The 20,572-nt window shown below is 38.1% G+C and overlaps 1 protein-coding gene across 4 annotated transcripts in view; it reads left to right on the top strand.

Moving 5' to 3' along the window:
* The first annotated feature begins 3,513 nt into the window (after positions 1-3,513).
* arhgap26 (Rho GTPase activating protein 26) overlaps positions 3,514-20,572 on the top strand; it is a 71,788-nt gene continuing 54,729 nt past the window's right edge. For all 4 annotated transcript variants that reach the window (XM_023962160.1, XM_023962161.1, XM_023962163.1 and 1 more), the window contains exon 1: positions 3,514-4,252. In XM_023962160.1, coding sequence (XP_023817928.1) covers positions 4,099-4,252 — 154 coding nt within the window. In that variant the 5' untranslated portion in view covers positions 3,514-4,098. The remainder of the gene's footprint in view (positions 4,253-20,572) is intronic.

Genomic DNA, 20,572 nt, shown 5'->3' on the forward strand with positions numbered 1-20,572 from the left:
CAGTGTTTTTCGTGGGTTGATGTATTTTTGGAGTTATATCATGGATTTTACTCTAAACACAGCAAGTTTAACTAATGTTAAAAGATTCTTAGAATCTTGCTGCTTGACATATCTCAAATACTTATTTCATTCATAAAAGTGCAAATTAAACTAAACCCTTTTTAAACTTTTCTTCTGGATCTTTTTTACATATAAGGTCTGTGGATTTCCTCTCTTTTTGACAGACAAAAACATTAAATTATTGTAGGATAAAATATGTTTTCTATCAGTGGATCCCTATGAGGAAACTAACCAAGTAAAGTTCTCCATTTACACTTTTCACAAAGAATTCTCAGAGCTCCCAATGTTCTCTAACCTCTGACCACCTGGAGGCATTTTTGTCCAAACTGTCATCCAAACTGGATGAATGCGTGGACACAAGATGCAGGACAGCAGAATTTCGAGAACACAAGGACTTTAATCCAGAAGAAAGCTCTGAGACTCGTACACAAGGGACAGTCACAAAGAGAACCTATCCAGTGACAACTGAGGAGGCACACAAGGTTTAAATACACAACAGTGATAGAAAACAGGTGAGTAGACAGGTGCTGATGATGAATGAAGTCAAGTTAACAAAAGCACAATGGAACACAAAACAGGAACTTAACAAAATAAAAGCCCAACCCGGAAGTGAAGACAAAACTAACCGCCCTGGCCCCGGTACCCGACACAAACAACTTCCCTTGTTAGAACCATCCCTCCATTATCTGGAACCACTTCAGACCCTTCTCTACAGATGTTAAGCAAAATAGTAATTTGTTTGGCACTAACCATCATGCCACCATCAAAGTCAGTTCAATTCAGCTTTCTTGAGCCTGATTTAAACGTTAAATCAATTGCAAAAAAGTGGAAAACTACGATAAATTCAGTTGCTTCCATGTTTTTGGAAGTGTAGCTTTTGGTGTTGAGCATTTGCACTTTTCCAGCTCATTCCACTCATGTTAGACTGTATGTTTGCCATGTTGTTAAAGCATAAATGCAACAGACATTGAATGTTCCCTTCAGAATAATTGACAGTTATTACTGTTTGATGTTATAGTGGCAAATACAATTGGAGTTTGACATTTTTATGGATGTTATAATAAATCTTTACACTCTGCCTAATATGTTGTGTTTATTTTTAACAAAAGTATTCTTTTTGAGAACCATTTCCCCTTGATTTTGGTGCAAACGTGTACAGATAGCTTTCGATGCTGCTGGTCAGCACATTTCTGTGAACAAACCGGAACCATCAGTAAATCCCCGGAGTTATCTCTTGTATTTCCTTTTGTTCCTTAGCTCTTGAATGTTAATTGATTTACCAGGAATGGTGTCTGGGTCTTTTTGGGGGGCTCATCTTTTCAGGGATTGCGTGTAGCTGGTGTGTGTTGGCGCATCCACGACTTCAATCTCTCCTAAGATAAGATTTGGCCTCTGTTTGCGTTTTGAAAGTTTGTTATGTTACCAATGAAAGCTTCAACATATAAATGTGGGAGATAAAATTACAGAGCGGCCAGAAAATCTAATTAACATCTTGTTGATGGCCATAAAGCATATTGGTAATCAGGGTGAAACATTAGTGGTTTTCTCCCAGTCACATTGAGAAATGGAAAATCTCTTTTGACTTGATCTGTTTTCACAGGGAGTTTAGAGACTGTGGAAGGAAGAACTTTCATGCTGCAAACGTCTGTTATCTCTGTGCACTCTGCCAGTAAACCTTTTAGCAGTCTTGAGGATGTTGATGGTTAATCTGTTGCAGTAAATTGTGTAGAACTAAAAGAGGTCTGCTTTTATTTTTGCAGGAATATCAAAGGACAAACTACACTCTGTTTGGGATACTCCATGTGCATTTGGGCATAGCCGTCCATTTATTGTTGTTATCAGTGACCAAGACCAGCTGGTTGTGCTAAATGATAGCAGGAACGCAATGCACTTGATTAAAACTGTCCGGATCCATTTCTGAAAACAGCTGCACGCGTCTGAACACAGCAGAGGCTTTCCTGTAAATGTCCCTCTCTGTTCACCACACTGTGGCAGATGGTGATATGAGCAAGCATAAAGCATGAAGAGGAAGTAACACCTACAAACACAAAGCATTTTAACTCTTAAACCACAAACTACGTATGACTGAGATATATGCAGCAGACTGGAAAAAGACAGTGTTGGTTGGAAGAGTGTTGATGGTTGAATGCTTGATATAGAAAGTTACAATAAAGACAATCCAAAGGTTTAAACAGAAAAAGCAGAAGACACAAAAGGCATCATAACCCTTAAAAATGAATATTAGTTATATTGTACCAATATTTAAATAAAATCCAACTTTTGCTATTCCCCTACATTTTTCTCCAAATATTTTATAAATATATCCTCATAACATGATTAAAAGTTTTCTCTTTTTTTAAGTAATATCTTCTAAAGGAAGCATTTTTTAAAATATGTATTTCATGCCAATAATGACTTTAATTTTCTCTAGTAATTCTTTTTACATGATAGAGAAAAGTTTGTGTTTCACTAAAATGTAAATAAAGTCCTCTGTTGCTCTCCTTATGTCAACAACCATTCTATTAATGAAGCAAGAAGTAGAAACAAACAGCTTTAAACGGGCAATTTTGATATTTTAAAAGTATGGAGGATTTATTTATACCTATTTATAGATAACGATTTTTTTTATATTTAGGAAACGATTAAATTATCTTAATATTTTTGTAGTAGCTGCAGTGCTTCATTTTGCCACAGGAGGCCGGGCAATACCATCTTTAGCATCAGTTAATATCCAGTCCCGCTCTGAATACAAAGATTGTAAATTTTGGTATAGATGATATAACGATTTAAAAACACCAGAAAAAAACAACCGTTTTACAAAAAAATCTGTTATATTATTTGGAAAACCAAATTGCATAGTGAGATATGGAGTTTTTTATTTTTATGACATATTGTTTTGTTATTTAGGTAAGTACAGTAAGTAAGTACAGTTGAATGAGAAGGTGTGTCCAAACTTTTGGTCTGTACTGCACATGTACACATTCCCTTTTTATACTCTGGAATGTTTTAAATCTAATAAAACTGAGTCCATTGCCAATCTTTGAGGTGTAAATGTTTGTGGTTTATACACGGGTTGTTTGATAGTTACCTCAAATATTTAAGTAGTGACCTTTTTTGTGTCTAAATGTCTGGAACTTTATGTCAAGCTGTTGAATGTATGCCAGCTAGTTCCCTCTCTGTTCTCTTCTTTTTATTTTTTGTTATCAGTTTGAGATTTTGTACACAAAAAAAGAGTCATTAATCATATTAAACAACAGAGGGGAGTGAGTCTAAAAATGAATTGCTTTTTGATGTAGTTTGACAGCCACTGCTACAAACCACATTGTAATAATTTGATCCGAGTGAGACCTCTTTTCATGTTTTATCCCTATGCGACATCTGAATGATCTAACAGAAGCCAGCCCACAACAGTCACGCTTCCATTTTCTCGCATCTGATTGGTTCCCACAGATGTCACTCACGGATTATCAGCGCTGGGTAGGTTGAGCACCGTCTGCGGCGCTGCCTGAGCGGGGCTCCACAGAAACTAGTGCTTTAATAAAGACACCCGGTGCTCTCAGTTCCTTTTTTTTATTCAATCGTTTGTTTTGCCCACCCATTTAAAAAAAATTTATTCTGTCCGGTCTGAAATGACTCGGTCGAGAGAAACGCTACAGCGGCTCACCTGAAGAACCGGACACCGTTTGAACCTTTAAAAATCCTTATGTGATGGCCTGCTTTTTCATATAATTGGACGCTGTGTGGGATTTTTGTTTGTTTTCCTGATAAACAAGACAACAAGAGACGTCCTTCTCATGTTACAAACAGAAGCGCGCGGTAATGTAGGCTAGCATCTCTGGACACAACATCGCGTTGGTGTGCGCGTGCCACTGTGTTTTCCGTCATCACCAGCGGCGGTAGTTGTAGAAGTTGTGGTGGACGCAGGGTTCCTCCCACCTCAACATCTTGCCTCCAAGCGTGTGTTGTCGTTTTTTTGGGTATTTTTTTTTTTTTGCCGGCTCGGTCAGGCTGTGTTGAGGCCGGTTGGGGAGGCAGAAGATGGGACTACCCGCTCTGGAGTTCAGCGACTGCTACCTCGACAGCCCGCAGTTCAGGGAGAGACTGAAGTCTCACGAAGCGGAGCTGGATAAAACCAACAAGTTCATCAAGGAGCTGATCAAAGACGGAAAAGCGCTCGTCCAGGCTTTGAAAAGTAAGTTCCCGGCAGGCGGGCGCGAGCGCGTCGCCGTGGCAGCGCGTGTCAACAGCTGAGATGATGGCTTTGACTGGACGGTGCGGAGCGTCTTCTCTAGCTGTCGGCCCGCTTGTTTCTGTCTGCTTAACGCGACAGACTGACCTAAAACACTTTATATGAGCACTGACGCTTCAATTGTTGATTTTGCTCAAAGCCGAGACCCCATTCATCGTCTCAAAACAGCTGACCTGAAAGGAGTGTGATTGGGAGCTCCTGCAAGGTTATTCTGACTGATTGTAAAGCAGACTGACATTTAAACTGTCTGATTCGGTGTCAGGATGTGCTTGTTCTCGGGTTGCACAGTCATGAGGTGTAAATGCCAGTTTGAATTTCTTGCTCATCTCTTTCAGAAGCTTCCTGGGCTGATGCTGGTGAAGTAACACTAGTATCAGACTTACAGACAAGCTCTGTTGTGTTTGCCTCTTTTGGTCTTTTATGAAACAAAAATGCTTTAAAGGAAAGTGGAATTCTGGATGAGGGATTGCCACACTATATCAGGTGAAGGTTTCAGTGGAAAATGGAATTTGGCATCTTGATCATTTTGTTTCCTGTCATTGTTTTACTTGAGCAGTCTCCAGTCACATTTCCGAGTTGTTTTCAGGAGTTACAGTCAGTTTGTTTTGTGGCCTCCATTCATAATCAGTCTACCATGTTTAGATGAGTGCAGATAATTCCCACAGAAATGGTGATGCATGTTTTGCTGTTTGACATATTGTGATAAGCAGTAATGAAGGCAAATCGGGTACCAAAGGGAGGATTGCCAGAAGTGCTCATGGAACCTTTTTCTTTCATTACCTGAGTACAAAATGTTACATTTGGGGGAATAAATTGTGTACAAAAAAAGTGTGCAGCTGGATTTGACATTCAGAGATGAGAAGATTTATGGTGTGATTTACTTGATGGTGTTGTAAAAAAAAAAAAAAGGCCAATTTCCATGAGCTTTTTTTTTTATTTTATTTTTTACAACACCATCAAGTAAAGTAAATCACACCATAAATCTTCTCATCTCTGCATGACTGTAGGATCGAAGCTAAATCCGGCCAGTTATAACCCAACTATTTTCAATTGTTTATGACATTTTGTCTTTTAAATTATTCTTTTAATCCTTTTTTTGTAAATTGATTGATTGATTGAAAAACTGGAAAGTCCTGAGCAATGCTCTGGTCCAGTGACGTGCGGTGAGGTTGATGGCTGGTGAGGCACTGACTCCTCTGAGTCAGACTTGCAATGAAAGAACTAAACTATTTCACCTTTCATCCAACAGCAGGTAACAGCATATAAGATACACACAAGAACATATTTGTCCTACAGAAAATATTTCTTTTATTGACAGAACACTCTTCTTGTGTATAAACTATTCATATGTACTGTAAACAAATTAAAGTATACAGATGTGTTCAGCACACATTTGACCCTCAGTCACTATTTCTGGTGTTTTTTCAACTTCAAATTCTGGTGCTTTAATCAGTGTTATCAAATGTGTGAAAATGATCAAACAAATAAATTAAATGATTTTAGTAACATTTTTTACACTTACTCCCATGTTATTAAAAAAATAAATAAAACCATGTTCGGCCTTACTTATTGAGTTGGTGTGTTGATCCTTCTCCACAAAAAGCTCTATGATCTGTTGGAAAGTTTTCCTTATTTTGCTTTAGTTTGTATGAGTTTCTCCTTCTCAATGGAGAAAGACATCCTTAGTCTGTTCTGTTTCTACGGCACCAGTGTAGCTACAAAGCAGCTGTCAGCTCACGTCTGCCCCCTGCTGGTGGGGCTCACCTCACCTATAGCCTTTTCTGTGGGCATACAGCAGTGTTTTCAGCGCACGTCTCTGTTAACATTGAGTCCTGCCGTCAGACATGAGGCACAGCGCTCCAGAGCCTTACCCGGAGTTTCCGCTCCATCTTTGATCGCGCAACACTCAAATTCAGCGATTCTAACCTCAGAAACTGTGGAAAACTTGTTGAGTTGACTGAAAATGTATATTTAACACCAATCAGTGGAAATTAATATTTACTTAATTTACCTTTTTCTATTTTATTACGATGATGACAGGTGAGTCTGTGCTTCACTTACCTCACCTGACCGCACACCACTGTTTGGTCAAACTTATCTTACCTTTAGAAAAAACAACCTCAGCTGTCTGTCACCACAAAGCTCTGGTCAGTTGAGGTGCTGCTATGAATAAAGACAAAATACACTTTTATTCACCATTGAATCAAATCAATGAAGTGTCTGTACACTTTTTGGCATGTAAGGTCTTATGCAGTTGTTGCCTTTCATTTGAAACCTCTAAATCGTGTCTAATCCTTCACTGAATCCTCCTGATCTGCTTTTGAAGCGTCAAATAGATGCATGCCACTCATGGGAAGCCCCCAGAACACACGGTTGTTTCAAAATAATGCTTGTAGAAACTTTTTTAGCTTTCACTTGTGCTTCCATACAAAAGACTGCATGCATGTGACTAAAGGAGAAAGCATCACCTCGCACGCGCTTCTACTGACTTCTGTTTTCTTCTCATCTGCAGTTAATGTGTAACACAGGTTTCTCCATACTTCCTGCCTCTGAATGCATACTTTTTTGTCATGGCTTGATTTGTTGTGCTAGCAGTTGGTTGCTGATGTAGACTTTTGTGTGGCTGTAAATACTTTTGCATATCTTTCTGCAACTTACGTAATGAGAAGTTCAATTGGAGAAGAAAGCAAATTTGACAGATGTGACTTTCGAGGTTGCTGGGGAGCTTTCTACAAACACAAGTTATTTATTTCCTTCTCCATTTGCAGGGGATGCAGCTGTCACACTCGCGTGTCATCGTCAGTTTTGCAAATTTATGGCAACACATTTAGATTTGTGGGTGGTAAGCGGCTTTATGCTGCAATTACAGATGCAGCAGTGACAGCCACAACATGGCCTTTTAGTAGGGTGTTATTAAATGTATACAGACATAGATGCACAAATAGGCGGATGGATGGACAGACAGCTATCCAAATGCTTGAAATAGACAGATGTCATTCAAAGGGGAAGAAACAAGCTTGCTATTTTGGAAACTGCAGGAAAAAAAGTTTCTTTATTTGACTTTTAGCATGCCTGCAGTCATTGGTGTATGACTTCATATACTGTCTTTATATGTTACATGGGAGACAGAATTTGCTGACATGTTTTTCTAGTTGAAAAAGAAATGTTAATTTAACAATTTGGATGATTTTGTAAAAAGTGTATTTTAGTCACATGACTGTTTGTTTAGTTAATTTGATTCAAGTGTTAAGCTTTTTAGCAAGGATCACCAAACCCAAGATTATCCATGAATGAGTAAAGATGAAGGGAAAAACCAACATGTCGGGAACTTAGTAAAGCCCTTACAGGTGGATATGGGCTGTCTGCAGGCAAAAAGATGGACAGGTAGATGCAGGTGGGCTGCATGAAATATCAAGGCCGTAGACTGCTTGGTGAGCCAGCAGAGCCAAAATGCGCATGCACATTTTTTTCTACAACCATGCTGCAATTTACATTTACCCCACAGATACTTCATGATGCACTTACCACACACACAACAATTGTATGTGCCATTTTTAGGACGTCACTTCAGGTGGCTGCACCATCCTCAAGGGAACTGCAAGACACTCGACGGGCCCGGATAATGCAAAAACCCACAGCACCTGTAATATATCAACCCCCATATGGGTGCATGTGACCAAGGCTTTAGGCCACATGTGTCAAACTTGAGCTCCGCGGGCCAATGTGGTCCTGAAATATCAGATTGGGCAACTATACATTAGGACTTAAACACTATCCTTATAACCTAACCTGACAGAATCAAATGTAAAAGGATTTATGTTAGAGTAACAAGCAAACATGTGTTTTCTATGCAACTGCAATTGCCACTTTAAAAAGTTATGATAAATAAATAAACGAGTTATTTAACATTAAGGAGTAGTTACGTTTATTTTTCATTACATTTAGTTACATGTATAAGTTGTATCTGGCCCTTTGAGGACAGCCGCTATGCTGAAGTGGCCCTCAGTGAAAATGAATTTGACACCCCTGATTTAGGCTATCTATATCTGAGGCTAAAGAACAATCCAAAAAATGTAATCTCAAAGGCCAAACTTCTTTTGTAATTACATTTTGATGTCAATCACAACATACAACAGTGACATTCAAATAAACTATGACCATGTAAGGCTGTCATGGATATTAAAACTAGCAGCAGAAGTGAAAACAATCTTTTGAAACCACCCTATTCATATATTTGTTTCAGTTTTAAAAGTTAGTCATTTTACTTGGACAACGAAGGGAAGCTGTCTTAAACTGACCTTGGTCCAGTTACTTTCAGAGAGGAAGTGGTGTACCTTAGTGATTATGCCCTTGTCCGCTTTATCAGACTGTACAGAAAAACAGGTAGCTAGATTAAGGTGTTAATGACCTCATTTATTCTCAGTTGGGTTCTTTTTTATACAATTTTCACAAGCATGGCTTGAATTTAAAGCTTCTTCCTAAGAAGCTTTGTAATCAACGACACGAAGAGTTAACCCAGAAAGCATCCAAAGACGTGCATACAGAGTGTTATTTTCAACTAGCCCTCCACCCATTAGCACCATCTTGATAACAGTCTTGTTCCTAAAACCTCCGTCTAACATAAAATTGTGGCTAAGAGTTTTCAGCAACTTTCCCAAAGGTGCTGTCGCCTCGCTGAAGGAGCGTGTGTGAATGTTTCTTAGAGGGAGAGGTGGGAATTCCCTTCATCGGTCCCTACCTTCTCTCTGTTTTCCAGCAGCCACCCACTGAGCTGTTGGTGAGTAACAAGATGACCAATAGCAGTCATTCAGTGCTTTTGCTGTCAGCTGTGTGTTGATGGATGGGGGTCAAATGCGCACAAATGCACAGCACACCATAACTAATTCTCTGAACCCTTTTTAAGAGATCCAGAGCTAAGGAGGAGTATGTGCCGGGGGCATAAAGAGAAGAAAGGGTGTGGAAGAGGAGGAAGACAAAGAGGGGGTGTAGGTTGTTGTTATTCACAGTGGTGTTTAAAAGCTCTCGTGGCCTTCTTTGGAGCTGCCTATAAAGGAGCTTGAAGCCTCGGAATCTAGGCGGTGGATCTAGGCGATGGAAGAGAAGGAAGGGAGGTTTTACACAGGCATTCCTCTGCATGTCTTCAGGACAAATATATGAGAAGGTGGAGTGTCCTTACGGCCTTTTTGTGAATTCTTGTGCACAGATCAGCCTGCACATCATGCATGTTTTTCATTAATATCTAGCTGTGGAGAATGTGCATGTGTGTCTCGCTGCTGCAGTGCAGCTTGGTGGGGGTTGAGGGTCTCCTTCTAATTGTCACAAAGCATAGAGTAGGGAAATTAGGACATGACTTAGCACCGCTCCGCTTCTATTGTTGCCTTGCAGAAAACACACACACACACACCCACACACACACATACACACATAGGGCCTTCAAAATGAATCAAGATCACACATTTCTGCTTTAAAGGAAAGAAGGTGCACTGGCATCCACATGCAGAACTTTACTGCATCTTGATTCAATTTTATCTCTTTGTGTAACCGATCATTCGTCTGAAAACGGGGGAATAAGGGGAATAAGATCATACGAAGCAAGTTTTTGCTGGTCTGCTACAATTTTCTCTGCTCTGATTCACACACCACTCATACCAAAATACCAAAAATTCTGCCAGTCTGCATAGTGCAGACGCATACATTTTGTAAATATGGCACAGCAATATGTTGCTCTGTTCAATTCCCTCTGTAATCCCTTAAGAAATATTGAGAAACTTTATAGGTTATACATTAATGTACTTCTTGAAAAAAATATTTGGTTAATCCTAGTGACAATTCACGGGCTATTATTCCCAGGTTTACATGACCGATCCTGACCCTGTCGTAAAAAATCGACTTTGTTTAATCCATAAAAGTCATGAAAAGAGCTGGAAACGCAGCTTGCATTGAGCTAGCTAGCATGCTAACACAGGAGAACATTGTTTACAATGAATTGCGATAGTTTTTCATGCAACGTCTTACTTTCTAACATCTTTTTTCACTACGAGCTATTGGTGGAGCTCCTCATCTGAGTGTGCTGGCGTCCTCCGGTTACATAAAGTACACGTTTGATCATTTAATATAGTAACAGATTTGAAAAACGTGAAAAACTCACCCTTTGAAACTGGTATGTTGACGTAAGACTCGGAGTTATTTGGTAGCCAATGAGCTTCTGTCCCGCCTCCCCTCTCCTTGACTGAAGTGTCGCTGTTTTTACGTGTCGACAGGTTTTAGGATCAAAACAGCAAAAAAGAAAAGAGCAACTCAAAAAGACGATTTCAAAAACAAACTGCAACTCAAAAACAGGATTTCAGAATGGTGAGAAAACAGATTGGCAACTGAGAAATATGAATGTGCTTTGGGTTATAGCTTTTGGTTACAAATGATAGGTTTTGGTTCTCAATTTAGGGATTTTGGTTCGCAGGTTTGGGGTTTTAATGCGCGGTTTTACGGTTTTGATGCGTAATTCTTCAGACGCTAAATTGACACCACAGCATACTTCGTCGGCCATTAACCCGCTCATACCATGGTTACTTACAAAATAAAAAAAATAGTAACCCGTTTTTGGTCCTTAATTCTTGTTTTTTTCCAATTTGGATCGCTTTTCTCACAAAAAGTGGACTATTTGTTACGTGGTGCGGCGCCACAGTCAAGACTCTGCGATACAAAGCAATATATATATGCTGATCTTTCCAATGGGTTGAATAAAGCATCAATTCAATGAGAAAGTTCACCTCTTACTGCTTGTTTTTGTCCAAAGTCTGAAGCAAAAGGTTGTTTTAAAGAAGCCGGCGAAGTGATACAAAACATTTAAGCTAGTTGACCAGAACTTCTTTTTTCACCGTGTGGTTATTACTGTGGTAGATCACTTTTTAATGCACACCCAGCAGCCAATCAGAATCGAGTATTCACCCGAACCATGGTATAAGTAAGGGTTAATGGAAGACAAAGTGTGCACTATCACTTTTTAACGGACGCCGTGGAAGTCTTGCGTCGGACGGTTGCTTCCACAAACAGCGTTAAAAAGTGATAATGCGTACTTCGAAGGCCATTAACCTGCTTATACCATGATCACTTACAAAAGAAATGAATATTAACCAGCTTTTAGTCCTTACTTCTTGTTTTTTTCCCCCGATTTGGATCGCTTTTTTCACGAATATCGGATTATGTGTTACGTGGTGCCGAATCTTGAATGCAGCGCCTTGTCACGTTACCGTGACAAGGCGCTGCATTCAAGATTCGGCGATATAAAGCGATATAAATAATGATCATCCCGATGGGTTGGATAAAGCATCAGTTCAGAGAGAAAGTTCTCCTCTTACCGCTTGTCTTTATACAGCTCTCAGATACAGGAAGGGGAAGAGGTTGCTCTGCACCAACGGTACCGCCCACTACTCCCATGACGAATTTCGAATGAACTACTGCCGCTCTGCAGAAACCTGAAAATGGCATAATTATAATTAAAAGACCACTGGTAATGCTTTGAAAACAGCTCATAAGATAATCTCAGTGAGTATACGAGGGTGGCAATCAATATATGAAACTTTGAGGATTGGAAAAACTTTGTTGTTCTTGTTTCTGGCAGTACTTCCCCCACATGAGCATTTGTTGTCATTCTGTTTTTCAGGGAGTTTGATGCACTACTGTCCACTCTCAAACATGCCATGTGAAAGCAGGCCAAAAGCAAAGGCATCAATGTTTTTATACCAATTTGCTAGACTTTATAGTCTAAAATAGCTAAAGACGGCACATTTGTAAATTGGTTGATACTTTATTTTGGTTCCGTTTGTTCAGAAATACTTATATATGTGTATTGCTTATTCCAGTCTATTCTGCTGATAATTAATTGGATTTCTTCTCCAAAATGCTGCAGATCCGTGCATGGGCTCTGTTAGTTTGTGTCGTGTTGCAGTTAAGTGATGTGATATTGTTTAAAGTTTAATGGTTAAGTCAGCCTACAGATTTTTTTTTATGCAGATCTAGGGCCACACACAGAGCACTGCATTACATGAACAGAGTGACTTTGTTTACAAAATCTTTGTAAACTGTGTGAGCGTTCTATGTTGGATGAAGTAGATCTTTTCTGTTTCAACTTTCCTGGTTGTGCCTTTGCAAGAGAAAAACCTGCCCGTTTACTCATAGCTGAAGGACAGCTGGAGACCAAGCAGAAACCATTGTGCACACACTGTAAAGTGTTAACTTTTAGTCTGGTGTCATTTCACACATGCCATGCATCTGATGACTGTCATAATTGTCTTCAAATCTGCTAGATGTGGACAAGAGCAGAAATGACTAGATTGCACACAAAAGGCAGTTTTTTGGAGTAATGATAAAAGTTGTTGACGTATGGCGCAGGCGAGCAGAAACAGAATTTAGCTTTCTTTGGTTTGTTGTTTCACTGGTTTCTTTATTTATATTTCTGATCTAAACTTGGAGTTTTTTTTAAACCCATAAGCATATTTTAAGTGGACCTTTAATCTTTGACATCTCTTATAGCTCCTGAAGGGTAAAAATCTAGTAGATCGACCGTGTTGAAGAGAGTTTACTCGACTGAACTCGATCAAGTTTCCAAAATGAAGACTCATGTGCGACAGTTTTGTTGGGTTAACATATGAGTCACCATATAAAAAGAAAAAGAAAACAGATATGAGGTCTTAAGAAATAAAAAAGCAGATCAAAACATTGTTTTGCTTGTCATGTCAGTACATGTATGTCAATCTTCTTACAAATCTTTTTAGTGATGCAGGTTTGACTACGTGATGAAAGCAAAGGGAGTCCTAAGAAGATAGAATTGTGTCAAACCAGGCCAGTGCACGTACAGAATTCCAACCATTCTGTAGACATTTGATACCAACAAGAGGTACCTGTGGGTTAAAGTCAAAAGTCAAAGTCAACTTTATTGTCAATTCTTCACATGTGCATCACATACAATGAATCGAAAATCCGTTTCTTACTCTCTCGTGTCTGTTCAGTAGAAGAAAAATAAAAACAAAGTATACGTTTAGAATAAAATAAATAAGTAAAAAGAAAGAAAAAGATACAATTTACAATATACAACATAGGCAATTTGCCATAAAAGTGCGAGTGCACTTAAGGCAGTGTCTCAAGGCAGCGGGGGGGGGGGGGGGGGGGGTTCGTTTGAGCACTGTTCATGGGGGGGGGGGGGGGGGGGGGGGGTTCTTACTCTTTATGTTTTTGCTCTTCGTTTAAAAAAATCTAGTTGGCTACAGAATTTTACAGCTTTATTAAATCATTTTATTTATTTATTTTGTTTGTTTTTGTGTTTAACTACAGTGTTTGCCTTGCTTGCATTGTTCTTAAATTTTTTTTTCATTTATTTTATTTATTTATTCATTTATTTTCAGTCAACTTGGAAAGGATTACAGAACTAGCATAACTCACTAGGACCAACATAAGAAAATGTCATCTTGTATGAAAATACATGTTTGTTGTCTTTTTTAACGCAGTACAGTAATGCGTTATTTTATTACATTTTCCTTCTACTCATAGCTCAACAAAATTATTTGTAGTATGGGAAATGTGACAAACAAATCAATTTTAGTTAAATCCTATTCAATCATATCAAATTGTGAACTTTTGAATTAAATTGAAATTGATTCAGTATTTTTTCAGTGATACTCTGTTCTCATTGTGAAAACTGAGGCTGAACATCAATAAATTATTGAAACTTTAATGAGAAGAATGGGTCTCCAATTTGATTGAAGATGATAAATATTTTAAGCAGATATATTTGGTTACCTTGCCTGGCAGTCACAGAGATAGAATATAAAGGGACACTACATTATCTGCCTGAATGACAGATTTCATGCGAGTCCCCTAAATGCCTGCACGCATAGATGGTTCAGGTATGTGTCAATTCAGAAACTGAACCAGGAATCTAAAGCTCGTGGTGTGTTTTCTCAAGGCATTTTAAATACACACAGCTTCAGATTGTACTTTTGAATGGTTAACACTGTAGATAGCTGCAAAGTAGGATGTAGGATTCACAGTGGGGACAGCATCGTGTTTAAATTTGAACCATTCGTGCTGAAGCACAACCACAGCACCACCTGCAGAACTGTGGAAAGCCTCTGTGGTGTTCACACATGTTGCTAAATTCAGAACCCGTAGCTACAGATCTGCCATAGCACAAAGTTACAGTCCTACTTTAAGAGGCTTGACATCACTTTGTCTAAAGTTGATCATTAAGTCAACAGAAATGCAGGAAAAGATTCATATTGATCTTTTTATCAAATAAGAATAAATAAGACACCAAATACAATATTTTCTTATCATTGTTTATGCTTGTAAACTATGTGGAACAACTAAATTTTGAACAGTTAGATATGTATATTAGTGCAGCAGAGTTTTAAATAATAAAAAAAAGTTATATCTGAACTTCAGTTTCTTCATTTTTTGGTTTTGTATTACTTTGTAGAGGGTGGTATTCACAACCGAATCCCTCAAAACTCAGAATGAAGTCTGTGAAGTTTGATAAGTAATCCGATGTCTTTTCTGCACTTTTAAGCTCATTTACCGTCACAAAGTGAAGAGAAGGAGAGGGACACTAAACTCAGAGGACTGCTTTGTGATTCTCCTGATCAGTAGTGTCTGGCTGTAAAAAGGCAGTTGTGCTTTTCACAGCTTTTTCTGGGGGTGTTTATGGAAGCAGTTTAACCTCAGTAGCAGACAGAGGCAGGTGAACTGCTGTACCTGACTCACCACCTTTTTCTGCTTTGTCAGCTCAGTAAATTCATTTTTATTGTGGAGATTTTTAAGATTTACAACCAAACAGCTTAGAGGTCTCCAGCTGGAGAAAACCAAAATGGAATCTAAAAAGCAATCTAGTTGTTGTTTTATTGTTCTTTTTTTTTCCTTTCTTTACTTTTGAATCTTAAATAAATTAAATGGGGCTTTAGACAGTCATAGATAACAAACTAGGTCTCTGTTTTGTGATTCTGCCTGTTTGAAAAGGCTGCTTTGGAAAAAAAAGCAGTCACAAGACCAATTTTAATGTTTAAGTTTTATGTCGTATAAAATGTTTTATTGAAAAAGAAATCACAAGTTTTTTTCCTACAAACATATTAAAAGTGTCGGTCAAGAATGAAAATGACAAAAAACATGATCATTGTAGAGATTTAAGTGACAATATTTGTCACTTTAGCATCATCTTGTTAGATTAATGAGTTTACTGTTAGCTGGTTAATCTAAGCTAAAAGAAATAGCGTTCACATGGCTGCTCACATGACAGGTCAGCTGTTTAACTATTTTGAGACAATAGGAATGGTTGAAATTGTTTGACATGACTGGATATGCTCAACACACTCATATGATCAAGTTCTAGATGACTGAGGTAACTAAGTTTGATAGGTTTATAAAAGTTTAAATCCAATAGTAATCTGTTTATTTTATTTGCTTCCAACGAAACCACCAACATGTTTCTAATTAGATTTTCCTGTGAACTGATGTCTCAGAGGAACTGCTAGAATTCCTCTTGATGTTTGGATGGAAACACAGGTGCTTTTCTATAGCCTGCAGAGTTAAACTGCCAGACTGAACTTCTTGATGATCAGGAAGTCAAACCCCACAGCCTGTGGTGCAGAAAATACGTGTATCCAGGACATTATAACTTTATGAGAAACTTTTGGACAACTTTTGAGCTTTTTGTTCAGACTTGCAACAGGTTTCAAGTTCAATGGGATTTGGTAAACTTAACTATCTTCTTCTGCAAATGATATCGTAGAAAATTTTCAACTGGAAGAAAATCGCTATAATTTAAAACTAACAATAGATATTCTGACATTTTCTTTATTAAAAATAACAATTTATCTGAATAGAACTTTGAGAATAAGTCAGAACAAAAGCAGATTCTATTGCAAGACGTGTTTTTTACGTGCATACTGTTTAAACATCAGCATGCTAGGAGACAATTGGTAAACTTTCATTATAATTTAGTCTAAAAAAAGTTTTTAGTTTACTTGCATTTAAACAGAATTTCAATGGACTGATCATTTGAGCAATAATTAAAAAAAACACAAACAGCATAACATAATACAACTATGGTAAAGATAGTTGAACTTGTTATTCTTTGGTTTCCACATCTGTTAGTGTTTGTTGTATGGGATAGTTGGGTAGAACATGTTTGGGCTTGCTCTGTCAAAGCAGGTTTTCCAGCGTTGTGGTGTAAATCTTAATGTGCCACCGTGTTGGTGGTAACAGAAGGATCCTGCCTTAAATTGGAGTTTGGTTTCAATCTCTGCCTGTAAAAGGCTACACCCATTTCTACGGTTCTCAGTGTAAAAGATAGCTTTGAGTTTAAATTCAAGTTTAAGAAGTCTGTGTACCGCTAAACTTTTTACCAAATGGAATCTGTGATTCAGGCTCCACAAAGTATGCAATGTTGAGTTTTTTTTTTTTTGTCAAATCAGAATCACATGTTGCTCAAAATTCTCATATGTTTTAGAAAATATAACTTTAGACATGTTTCACAAAAAAGAGCATTGTGCACTAAAGTTCCAGATATGTTTTTGTTTCTATTACTGCTAGTATTACTGCGCTTGGTCACGCTTTGGCCCTTGGTGTTTTGCAGTTGTTAGCACTAATGTTTTGTTTTTTTTGTGTTGCATTAGCTTCTCAAACATTAAATGCATGTCTGGTTCATCAAGGTTGGATTAGGTTTGCCTGCCTTGACACGCAGGACATGAGAGATGAAGGAACACGAGCTAAGATAGAAAAAATGATGACATTGATGGAATGGATTATTTACTAAATTGTATTTCAAATCTGCATGTGGCAAATTTGTCATTGTGCCACAATCTTTATACTTTCCAGAGATTATTAACATTTCAATTTTTCGTCCATCTTACCATTCCATTGCTTATATATGTTTTTCCCACTTAGAGGGCTCATTGTGTTTTAAAAATATACAGCAAGAGGCGGCAAAGTTCCGATTGACCTCCATGTCAGCCTCCTTTCAGTCTTGTGTGGAAACACCCTGTGCCTTTCGTATTTCCTCCAGCTTGTCTCTGAGTTTCCCGATCTACAGGAGCTCTGGAGAGTCACAAGAATAAGATAAGTGCTTACAGAGCAATCTTTGAGTTGGCCATTATTGGAAATAGTGTGGTAAATAATGGAAGGAGTGTAAGTTAACTGAAGCTTCAGTGGGCTCCCATAAGATGCAGTATACTTCCTCGTTTGCCCACCGTGGCCTTCAAAAGCATTTCCTTGAGGTTTGCATTTAGCAGATGATTCAAAGCGACTTATTGATGGTTTTCATGTTGCATCACAGTCAAAGTGATGGAAAGCTATGGTTGGGTTTATGAAAGCTGAAAATACTTTGGTAAGAAAAATAAGGAAAAAGGCCACATTAGTTTTTTTTTTTTTTTTGCTGTATTTGCATGATAAAAAAACAAAATGGCCCTGGCATTTTTCTTTTCCTTTTTCTTTTTACAGAATTTGCTCTCAACTTCTGTCTAGCATTATTTGTCAGTTTTTATTTCTTGAGATAACAGAAAATGTATAAAAATATTATTTATACAACAGGACAAACAATTTATACTTAACAGCATGTTATTATATGGCTCTGTTGATTTCTTTGTGCACAATTTGTACTGAAGGGTTTCAGCTTTTCTCTTGTTTTCTTCATGTACATTCAGCAAAAATGTGCAGGCTGAGAGTGAGAGAGCTGCATTGCCAGGTGTCAGTCTCCTGAGTCGGGTCTTTTTTATGGTGAATTTGAGACCTGGAGGACCTATCCTCTCTCGCACTCACACTTCTGGGCCACAACCGTCGAGTCTATTCCAAAATGCTTTAAAGAAAAGGGATCCAGTGGATTGTTACATTCGAATATTGCAAGCCAAATTGAGATGTGGCCTTTTAGAAACTACATCTGTGCTTTTTTGGAAAGTTAGAAGACTTGCAAACTGTGTGATGGAAGTGTACAGTTTAACAAAACTGATAAAACCCCACTAATTGGGTTTATAGGGATGTGGATGCTTCCACTTTTGCTGAATCTTTTCTTACCTGCATGCAAAAAATGTTTATAATTTAAAAAAAACTTCACCTCAATAAAAGCATAAAATCCTCAGTTTTCAATGTATGTCTAGGCAATATATGTGAGTTATTGCAATTAAATTATGAAAAAAGCAATTTAAAGAACATGTAACTTTTTTTGATTTTGCAAAATATTCTTTTTACAAGGTAAATGAACTTTGTTTCAGCGGTGTTTGATGGAAAAAGACAGAGCACGTGCTTGGGTCGGCTGAAGGGAAAACTTGTCTCTTTGCTGTCCGATGCCAACCCAAACAAACCACAATCAACTGGCATGCCGAGCAATGGAGAGTGTGCTTGTGTGTTTAACAAAGTGTGCACTTGCGTTCGTCTGCCGTCTGTTTTTCTCTTGCTTGGAGCAAAATAACCCCCTACTAAGATTATTTAATCCCTAGGTTATTATTCTTTCCTTGTCTCAGTCTTGCTGTGTGTCATGCACACACAGTTTTTTGCACGCTAAACTCCACTCATTCATATCCTCACAAACAATAAAAGGTAGGAGGATGATGGGGATATCCTGGAGTAACACTTTTGAATACTCAGTCTTATCGGGGGGTCAGTGTATAACACTCGTCCTGCAAATCTGCGTCTGTTTTTGTCACCAAGCTAAAAATTCCCTTTAGGCTGAAATATTCCTACAGTTTAAAAGTTGATAGGTTTGTCTTTTGCAAGGGTACATTGGGACTTCAATAGGATTCCTGGTCAGAAGGTCAGGAATAACATGAGTACACTGAAGAGTTCTGCTTCAGTCAAACATGAAGAGTTTTATGTTCAAAGCTATGGAAACCACAGCAGATGGAGACAGTTTGGGGCTTTTCTGCTTGAGGCATAGGATGGGGTCCCTATTCATCCATCTAATAATTCTTTATACTTTTATTATACCCATGCTATTGGAAAGCAGACTACCCACACAATTTGCTGTTTGTTCTTTGACCTGCGAACCCTCACACCACAACAATGCGAAGCAGCACACTCGAGTGTCGCTCATCTTTCCAGTTCCACGAGAAAAGTTAATCATTTTTAGAAAGGCCACAATGACTGACACAAAATATCTTAAATTAAGAAAGAAACTGAGATCACATACTCTTACACAGAAACATCTGACAATGCTGTTGATTCTAGATGCGTTCTGATATGTAGTCAATTGATATAGTTCATTAGGTTGTTTTGGAGTTTTACATACTTTTAATACGAAACGTGAGTCTAACATAATGACCATCAGTAGGATTTGAACTATCCCAACAATCAAACACAAAATGTGTTATTTTGATGGTGCATTCATGAGTGTTGTCTGCACGAAATGTATTTAATTTTCCTAAATGCTGCATTCGGGCAGAATTCTTTTGTTGTATACGTTATAGTGAAACGTAAAGTAAAGGTATCGCACTGACATCCTAGTGTTCAAGAGAAGGAGCAGTGCCATCACATAGTTTTAGTGCTAGTGGTTTACAAAGACGAATTTATTCTCTTCTCTAATATTCAAAACCCATTTCCGTCTTCCAAGACCAAACACTATTTCTGGGTCTGATGCTAGAGTATGTCCTATCAGAAATGTTCTTTATTTTACAGTTGAATGTGAAGTGTTTTGAGCTTTTCCGTAAAATGTCATTCTGTAAGTCAAATGATGAAAGAGTTGAGCAGGACTTGAAAGCTGACCACGAGAATGCTGAGAAGAATCATGTGGTGATAAAAGTAAATGTTGCTCCCTCAGGACTGAAATGTCAGAACCACAGTAATGTAAAGCTCATTTTTCTGTCTGTATGTTGCGGCTCCTTCAATGTCAATTTACCATCTCATGTCAACAGACCTTACATGGATACATTCATTGAATACATTCAGTTCAATTTTAACAAAAAAACAGTCGTTCATATTTGTAAGGGGTCCAATGTAATTTCTTAGACTTAAACGTTTTCATATCAGGTTTAAGACATCGATTACAAATGCTCCAAATCACAGCTCTTGGTGTTAAGGTGTTGTATCTTTGGCTTAGATGGACAGCCTCTGCTTTGATGATTACTTTTGTGATGTTTTGCTCTGTTTTCACTCCTGGCCCATCTCTTGATTTGTGTTTCTCATCTTGATCTTGTTGGTCTCGGAGATTGAACTGACAAACCTTTCAGCTGTGTGTCCATCATGCACCCATAATGCATTCTGACATAAGAAGACCGTAGTGCAGAACTC

The sequence above is a fragment of the Oryzias latipes genome, chromosome 14, assembly GCF_002234675.1.
Source record: "Oryzias latipes chromosome 14, ASM223467v1".
NCBI lineage: Eukaryota > Metazoa > Chordata > Actinopteri > Beloniformes > Adrianichthyidae > Oryzias > Oryzias latipes.